The following is a 9,824-nucleotide window of genomic DNA, read 5'->3' as shown; positions in this document are numbered from 1 at the left end:
AAAAGATAGATAGTAGCACCAGTATACAACAAAGATAGATGGACACACACACGGTGTGACTTTGCCTGCCCTATGACACCAAGGCCAGTGCTGTAATCCAGAAGCTTTTCAGATTACTAGCGATGGGGTCACATTCTCCACCATGTACAGCTCGCTGCTGCACTCTGCATACACACCAAGCGTAGCCTTCACACAAGCAGCACAGTGAGCTGCTCTGCTTAAACACCAAGGTTAGCCTACACACCAACCTACAGCACAGCTTCTCCGCATACACACCACGGTTAGCCTACACACCAACCTACAGCACAGACCTGCACCAACTGAAAGTTTCTCCCGTTTGGTTAAAGCCAGAGATATCTAACATATCCCTGTCCCTGTTACTTTGTTATCATTTATATTGATGATAAACATGATAAGTGAGAGAGACACTAAGCTGCTGTTTACAAAGTACATGGTTGAATAGAGGATATGGCCTTTTAGCATTTTTATTATAATAATATATTATTATATAGAATAATATATTATTGTATATTCTTACTTCATTCAGTGTTTTCTTACTATGGTCTCTGTATGTTTGGTGTGTGTGTGTGTGTGTGTGTGTGTGTGTGTGTGTGTATGTGCAAGTGTACATGTGTGTATGTGCATGGGTACGTGTGTGTGTACATTTATATCACTGACTCTACTGTATGTATGTGTGTGTGTGTGTGTGTGTGTATGTATGTATGTGTGTGTATGTATGTGCAAGTATACATGTGCGTGTGTGTGTGTGTGTGTGTATGTGTGGGCAAGTGTACATTCACATTCAGTGTACATACATTCATATCACTGACTCTACTGTATGTATGTATGTGTGTGTGTGTGTGTGTGTGTGTGTGTGTATGTGCATGGGTACGTGTGTGTGTACATTTATATCACTGACTCTACTGTATGTGTGTGTGTGTGTGTGTGTGTGTGTGTGTGTGTGTGTGTGTGTGTGTGTGTATGTGTAAGGGTACATGTGTGTATGTGCATGGGTACGTGTGTGCGTACATTTACATCACTGACTCTACTGTTTGTATGTGTGTGTGTGTGTGTGTGTGTGTGGGCAAGTGTACATGTGCGTGTGTGTGTGTGTGTGTGTGTGGGCAAGTGTACGTTCACATTCAGTGTACATACATTCATATCACTGACTCTACTGTTAGTGTGTGTGTGTGTGTGTGTGTGGGAGTCTGTATGTGTGTGTCTCGCTAGGCAACTGAAACTATAGGGGGGGGAGAGGGACGGGGGTGACCCCCCCCCCCCCCCCCCCCCCCCCCCCCCCCCTTACCGCCGGCGTCCGTTGCGGAGCCGGCACACATCTGCAGCGGGCCGACCATCTGCACCCTTTGTGCAGATGGACACATACACTCGCACACTAGCACACGCGCACACACACACACACACACACACACACACACACACACACACACACACACACACACACACACACACACAGAGGTCTCGCATGCATGGCCGCCCCCCCTTTAACCCAGGCCATGTGCCCTTGTCCACCCCCCCTCTCTCTCTCTTGTTCTGTCAGAAGAGGAGAGGAGGGGAGGGGAGCAGGAGGGGAGGGGAGGAGGAGGAGGGAATAGAAATGACTTCTTAATCAGTGAAAGGCGTAGAAGTCATAATGGAGCATCCCGCCATGGAACTGAACTAAACCCAGTTTGAAGGGTAGAGGTTTTCATGGCTGTGGTGCTTCTAACGTTGGCTGCTTTGAAGGAGCAGTGTGACCAAATGGATTGGTGTTGGTTTTTTTGTTGCTACAAAATGGTTCACAAAATGATCTCCAACTGTCTGGTCGATTGGTTATAACTATAATGATAGTTGCTAGTCGATACACAGTGCACAGTGCCCTATATGAATTTATTAAACAAATGTAAAAACCGCAAAAGGACGTGTACATGAGTAGTTTTATGTCATTGAATAATTTATATATATATATATATATATATATATATAGCGTGCATTTTCTGGTGAGCTATATATATATATATATATATATATATATATATATATATATATATATATATATATATACGGCTCAGCGTGCATTTTCTAGTGAGCTATATATATATATATATATATATATATATATATATATATAGCTCACTAGAAAAAAAAAATATATATATAGCTCACTAGAAAATATATATATATATATAGCTCACTAGAAAATGCACGCTATATATATATATATATATATATATATCTCACTAGAAAATGCACGCTGAGCCGTGCTCATACACACGCACACACATGCAAACCAGCACGCACGCATGCACGCACGCACGCGCGCGCACACACACACACACACACACACACACACACACACACACACACACACACACACACACACACACACACACACACACACACACACACACACACACACACAGATTCTAAAATAATGTAGTATTCTATAGATACTCAAGCCATAATTGTATAAACGGGTCAACACCAGTTTGAGGATACGGTTGTTTGATGTTAACAATAAAGGATGCTGCCATTAGACCACCCTGGTGGGTTCACTGGTACAAGTAAGTGAATAAATAAATAAATACATGAATAAATAATCATTGTGAAACTAGATTTGATTCCTGTTTCATATTGGTTTTATTGGTTGCACTCTTGGCCACATAAAGGTCTGCATAACTCCCGTAAAGTAGCCTATGCGAGTCATTCATGGCCATAGCTTCATAACGTGCCAGTTGTTGGAATAACTAACCTGCGATATTGGTAATTACGCATGATCTCCTCACAGCTGAAAATGAATGCAATGTGCATGCGTTAAGGGGGGAGGGATTAGCCAGCAAGTAGGGCAAGCGGCTGGAGCTCAGAACTGCAATTCCATCCTGCTTGCAGCCTACTTCCCTCCACTCATCAGCTCAGTGCTGCGTTAAGAAGAGGGCCACAACACTTTTTTGTGTCGGGTCATTTCTCCAACAAGGATAGCTGCAACAGCAGGAGGAAAACATGGTCAAATTCATGCGACAGCTACGTGAGCTCAAATCCGAAGAGACTCTGTCGGAGGAGTCGGATGCGTCCGTGGACCAGCAGGACTTCACAGAGATGACCGAGTATGCCTTTAACGACGTTTTGTATTCCAAATGTTCCGCAATGGACAAAATCGACACTTTTATGAAAAACGTGCAAGTGTTGCTCGATGCAGCGCACTACATTGAGAATATAGAGAAGAATAACGGAAGTAAGTAAACATTTTGCATTGTGGATTATAATAATGAGGCGAGCAGACAACAATGGAAGCGAAGGCGACAAAAGAGACGCAAGGGTAGATTCATTGACCTGACAGACTATCGTTTATAATAGCAGCCTGCTCTCGCATCGATTGCCTAAAAGCCTATGCGATTTAAGGTAAAAGTCATGGCGATATAATGTCGGAGTGCAGACTGTTTGTATATCGATTGCTCGGCTACAAAAAAATGGAATAAAACAACATGTTTAACTAACAGTATATAATAGACTGACATGGACAGTGATGTCATGTCGCTATGTAAAAAGTGGACCTTCACTTTCGTCAACCTGCCATGAGCGTGATTCTCTTATTTTGGCCTGTGCATCTGCACAATGCATATTGTGGCTTACTATTCATGATGGCTCATTTTAGACCATGATCTGTAATGTATTCGTGGAGTTAATTGCTTAGGCTTCAATAGCAGGTTGAAGGAAATACGCCAACGTGCACACATACAACCTTCCATTGGTATAATAACAAAGTTAGCATAGACTGAGACTTGTTTAGAGCAAAGCTTCGGTTCGCAGCTCAACAAACGTCACTTCAGAGTTAACTGCGCTTCCTTGTATCTGTTGTTCACATGGTTTCCACATGGAACCAATCCCGAGGATCTGATTGGGCAGGAATGATGTAGCCAGCGTTTGACAACCAATCGCAGCCAACCGCACGCATCCTCCGTTGCATGTTACTGGGTTGGTCCGCTAAATGATCGATGGGACTTGTAGGCTTTTAGTAAGCATTTATTATAGCAACATGGAAGGTATTATTGAGTTAAGCTTTAAAGCAGGCTTTAGTTTTTTAATTTTAATTATTTGAGAATTATATATTTAGTGTAGGAGAAACCTAGTTAAGGCCTACTGAACCAGAGGGTTCAACACACTTCCCAATGACTTTCTCTTTTGACAATCATTACTATCAAATATTGCTATTCTAAGTATACATCAGGAACATGAATGAAGGGCGGTCAACTCATTGGTGGTATTTGGCTGTATGATAACCCATTGTAAATTAATGTATTAAACTGGGTATTTTTTAATATTTATATTTCCACCACCAGAATGTGAACATGGATATGCATCATCATACCCTGAAACGGAAATCTCACTGCACCAGAAACAACGGAAATTTAAGAACAAGAAAATGGACCATATTCACAATAGGTATGTTAAGCCCTGTTAAATGTATTGCTTACTGTCTAACAAGCAATTTGGTATGTATTGTTCATAAATATATATAATTACATTGATTAGCTGTATGGTTAATCATTCATACTTATTTATTTTCAACAGATCAGCACATAACGAACTGGAGAAGAACAGGTGAGTTCATATAATGTGCTTTATATGTCAATATTAACTTTACATGAGATTCCATCAGTTAAAAGTGTGTTGGTGAATATTTATACAGTATCACCACCTATATAAGAATTATTTTCCCACTGGGCCCACCCATGCTAACACTGTGTAGTGAACCCAGGTATTGTAAGGTGCATTTGGATAAAAGAGTAATGACGAGCATAATATGGTATACAGGTAGTATGGCATGGCGTAGTATAGTATAGTAGTAGTATTGTATTGCATGGCATAGTACAGCATAGTAGAATAGTAGGCTTATTGTATAGTATAGTGTAGTAGGAGTATAGAATGCCATGGCATTGCATTATATCATAGTATAGTATAGTATGGCATAGCATGTATAACATAGTAGGCCCATAGTACAGTAACCACCAAGATTTCTTTTACCTCATTGTGTCTATTTAATCAGCATTTGAGAACACATTATACGCCTCATCAATGTTTCAATAGATATGTAGAAAGGCCAACGAGAGACCGAGAGAGAGGCGGGACTTTGTTACTGTAGAACCACTGTTCCTGGGCTACAGCTCCGCTCAGCCAATCAGAACACGCTGTTTCAAGACAACAGTGCTCCTTACTGTTGATCCAATGGCTTCATGGTTCTGTTCCTTTTAGCCAATGGGCTACTGCGCCTTGTGTTTTTAACAAGGAAAAAGACAGCAACAATCAATGTTTATTGGAATGTATAATGTGAGGTATAATGTATAATGTGAAGAGATTAAAGATGACCATTCGTTCTGTGATCGTTGTTTGTAGTGCAAAATGGCAGCCAGTGCAAGAAGGGAGGACATTTTGATCTACATTCTAGTTCATTATTAACGAGCTAGGGATACTTTGTGTTTTTACTGAAATAAGACAAAACATGCAAGTACCAAAACAACACTCCTCGTAGTATTTAAAACGTATAAAAGCTAGAGAAATATCGCAGTAGATGCAAGCTTCTGTCCCAGAATGAAACAATGTGCTCGGAAATGAGCCACCAAAAATGGACACGCATGAGGAACTCCCCGTGTTTGCAGTCAACACCACACTGACCTTCCGTCTTTCTATGCCTCTGTACCAGACGAGCCCATCTTCGCCTGTGTCTGGAGAGGTTGAAGTCCCTCATACCCCTGGGGCCGGACTGCAGTCGGCACACTACGCTAGGGCTGCTCAAAAAGGCCAAGTCGCATATCAAGGTAAGACACTGGGATCACACACTTAGTTAGTATTGGAGTCATGTCGCATATGCTTGTATCAAAAGGAGCAGGTGGAGAGCTAGGGGCATTTTGGTTCTAGGAAGCCTACTAGTTAGGCTGTAGCTGTTGAGAATTAGCTGGAAGCTGAACAACATAGTCACTACACTGTCTTGTATTTTAGGGCACCTGTGTCATCATGTCACATGTCGGTACAAGTCAAGCAAACGTCCCTCCTACTTCTCTCTTAAACCTTGACCATGGACTCGCGTTGGTAGTAAGATAAGATTCAATGGTACTTTAATCATACCAGGTGCTAAATTCTGGGTTGAGTAATAACCCTGTCTTCTTGGAGACATTATAAATGATAGTTGTAGCACAAGGATACCATTTTTATATAGCTTATTCTCCATCTGTTCATTTTATGCATGTACATGGAAAGCTATCAAGTCACTTACAGGAAGACTATATTAGCAGACACTTTTACGTCTTTCGGCCAAAAATGTTTAAATCTAAATTAGAGTAACAAAAAAAAAAATACAGCTAGACCACCTTTGAATTAATCAGGACTGATAGCACACTACAAAGTATGCTAACGTAAATACGACACAAGAGCTCAAAAACATCCATTTAGTTGCCATGGCAAACATAATGACAGGACAAGAAGAAACAGCAAGGAGCTTTTTAGTGGTTTGACAAATATTGGAAAGTACTCTTTCCAGTAACTCTTTTGAGTTATAATAATCTTGCAGAACAATCAATATGGAAACCCGGTTTAGTTATATTGTTAAGATTGAAATATGTTTCAGACCGGGAGGCCATTTTAATCCCTCAGTCTGCAGTTGAAAACCAACCTTACAAACCTTGGAGCAGAACCAGTGATCTAGAAAGCGTGCTGAAGACACAATGGTGGGAAAGTGCTCCGTGCTTGCCTGCTAGTCCACATGTTGTGCAACCATTTCTTGTGCACTGAGAAGACATTGTGTTCGTGGTAAACTTAGCAATGAGTAATACTTTAACAGCAAATGATTGTGTTGCTGAGAGGAATTCCTGTGACAATGCGATTTATACACACAAAACAGAGAGTTTTGTTTTGGGCCTTGTTTTAGCCTAGTGGTTTACAAAACATGCCATTAACTCATAAACTACGGCAAAATAAAGGCATCCAAATGGATTTTGAATACATGTCATTAAGAAGCAGGTAGGGGTCAAGGCATTCTGCTCAAGGATGCCTACAGGTTATACTGTTGACAATGAGGGTTGAACCCAGAAACCTTCGGCTAGGAGCCACTCTAACAGTCACACCCCCTCTCTTCCTTTTCCATCTCTCTCCTACATCTCACTCTCCATCCCCCCCCACACACATCCCCCCTCTCCTCTCCAGAAACTGGAGGAGGCGGACAGGAGAAGCCAGCACCAGCTGGAGAACCTGGAGAGGGAGCAGAGACACCTCCAGAGGCAGCTGTCCAACCTCAGTCCATCAGGGGACCGGGTGTCCATGAACACACTGAGCTCCATGTTGGACTCCTCCGACCGCTCCGAGGATTCTGATAGAGGTCAGCCAATCACACTTACTACTTTCTATCTATTGTTATCAAGAGAGACAAGTGAGTGAGTGACAGAGGGAGAGAAAGAGAGAGGGGTAGGGAGGGAGTGAGTTTTGAGACCAGTGGAAAGGTTGTGGGTTTGAACCCCAATGTACGTAGCCTAACGTGGGCAAGATGCCCTAACCCCCTACCTGCTCCTTACTGACCTGTATCTTGTCTTGTGTCACACAGAGGACATCGAAGTGGACGTGGAAAGCACAGAGTTCTCCCAGGGCGAGATGGACAGCATCAGCCTCAACGGGGGCAGTGACCTGGACGACCAAAGCAGCAGGCAGAGCCTGGCCAGCGACGAAGGATACTCCACCTGTAGTCTAAAACTGGCCTTCTCTGCTTAAAGAAGAAAACACACAACCATGCTCATCAATTCCTCTCCAGCTGCTGCTGTCTCATAGAGCTTTCACACACGTCACACACAGTACATATACTCCTTCCCGAGGAGAAACCAGCCTGAAACCTTCCATCTCTTCACCGAAAGAACTATCTTCACAAGTTTGGTTCTTCTGTCGAGAGTTCCCGATGAGTTCGATCCACTTAAATTCTATCTACAACTTGTTTCCTAATTTCCTCAAGTCCTGATCATAGCCATTTACTACAACGAAGACTCAAGTCAACGTAATCATACATAAAGTCTATTTTAATATAAACCCCAGAAGAAAAATCTAATCTTCTGAGTTTCTAGGAAGTACCCTACGTCTCATTCGTTCCACTTGCACGAACCAATCCTTACACAAAGCCACGGAGTACATACCCTTTATCAAATCCTTGCAGTAGTAAACCAGTACACTGTAACATAATCCTATGTACTTACTTAAATACCAGCGGCCAACAACCAGCTAGAAGCTTACCAGATATTTAAAAAACAAACAAGATCTAGTTTGCTTTGTAATAATACGGCCCAACCCAAGACACTATATCCAAACAGCACTTCTTGTCGGTCACTAAGTCAACGGCAAGGGCTACAAAATCTGCATTCCAACAGAATTGACCTTTCTAGAGACTTCTGCCTTGAGATCTTACACCACCTGAGGGTTTAGGGGCCAAGGTTCCCCTCCTTCTGTGGGACGATTTGGGGGGAGGGAGGGCTTCAAACAGGTAGCTGACATGTGATTTAATTTATTTTGCAAATAGTTATGTGTAGTATTTATTTTTGCTATATTTAATTTGTTATTTAGCCAATACTTGGACACACTTGAATTGGAAGGACAAAAGCACCCTGTGGTTTAATTTACTGCTCATTATGTGCTGAATTAATTATTACCGGACAAAATATGATGGCCACCATTCCACTACATGTGTAGTGCTACAAGGCAGCCTCCATTTGTTAAAAAAAAATACGCAATGGTCTTTTGTCTAAATTATGATTTACATCTCATGCCAATTTGTATAAGACATGAAACCATTATATTAAACAGTAATAAGCTACTTTGCACTTGTCGAAGCACAAGAGTCGAGCAATAAGTTGTCCAAATTTGTACGGTTGGCTGTGTTTTGGCACACCACCTGCCCTAACCCAAAATTGAATTTAATGTTTTTTGTATTTGCTACAATGGTACCAGAACATAATCACTGGTAGAGAAAAAAATGATTGTAATGAACAAAAGCTATGGTGCATGTGTTTTGAATGTAATCTTTTCATGTACGTTTTATGCTATGATTTTACAAGTCTTCAAAAGATGTCTGGAGCACGAACATTTCACAGTCGCATCTTTTTCTATTGTAGCCGAAACGTATTATTACGTTGGAATATACCTTTCGACACTACCCGTGAATTAAAAAATATATATATACACATACCCAATTGCACTGGTAACCTCCTCTACCCAAAGAAAACCAAATACATTTGAGTATACCACCAACTATCTACACACTAATGTGAAACGAGTCTGATGTAGATCACCACCACCACCAAATGTGTCTTAACATGGCTAATTGACTTAATTGCACAAATTTCCTTGCTATCAAGTCTTTTTCCACCTTTTGTGTTATTTGGGGGAAAATTGTAAAATGCACTAAGAAGACTTGCCCGTCGAAAGCACACCGAGGATGTTCCTGTGTGCTACAAATCAGCCAATCTAAGGCGGCTTCTGCACAACATACTGCTGGTCCCCTTCCCTGCTTGTATGCTATGGTTCCTAACAGCTGTCCATGGAATCGTAATAAAACTATCACACTCACAACGCTGTTCAGAAGTGCTATGTTTGTTTGGTGTAATGGTTTACAATATTTTCAGTGACTCCAAAATGGGTTTTTGCTTTTATCCAAATCATTTTTCTTCCACTGATCGGTTTGCTTCCATTTCTGCATAATATTAACCATTAAATCAGTCAAAACATGGGTTTCACTCAATCAACCAACTTGTGGTTCTGAAATACCTAATGAGTGGCATTACCTGCCCTGTTTCTAAGTTTAC

At 41.5% G+C, this 9,824-nt stretch overlaps 1 protein-coding gene across 1 annotated transcript; it reads left to right on the top strand.

The window, feature by feature from the left end:
* Positions 1-2,882: 2,882 nt before the first annotated feature.
* On the top strand, positions 2,883-9,458 carry LOC311350940 (max-interacting protein 1-like). Its single transcript, XM_084471042.1, has 6 exons — positions 2,883-3,229; positions 4,335-4,437; positions 4,567-4,596; positions 5,696-5,810; positions 7,192-7,363; positions 7,586-9,458. The coding sequence occupies exons 1-6, from the start codon at positions 2,998-3,000 to the stop codon at positions 7,747-7,749; spliced, it is 816 nt and encodes a 271-aa protein (XP_084327168.1). The 5' UTR covers positions 2,883-2,997; the 3' UTR covers positions 7,750-9,458.
* Positions 9,459-9,824: the final 366 nt, after the last annotated feature.

Source organism: Micromesistius poutassou (assembly GCF_964030765.1).
Source record: "Micromesistius poutassou genome assembly, chromosome: 7".
Taxonomy (NCBI): domain Eukaryota; kingdom Metazoa; phylum Chordata; class Actinopteri; order Gadiformes; family Gadidae; genus Micromesistius; species Micromesistius poutassou.
Note: the sequence above shows the minus strand (reverse complement) of the source record. Positions and strands in the feature narration are given on the sequence as shown.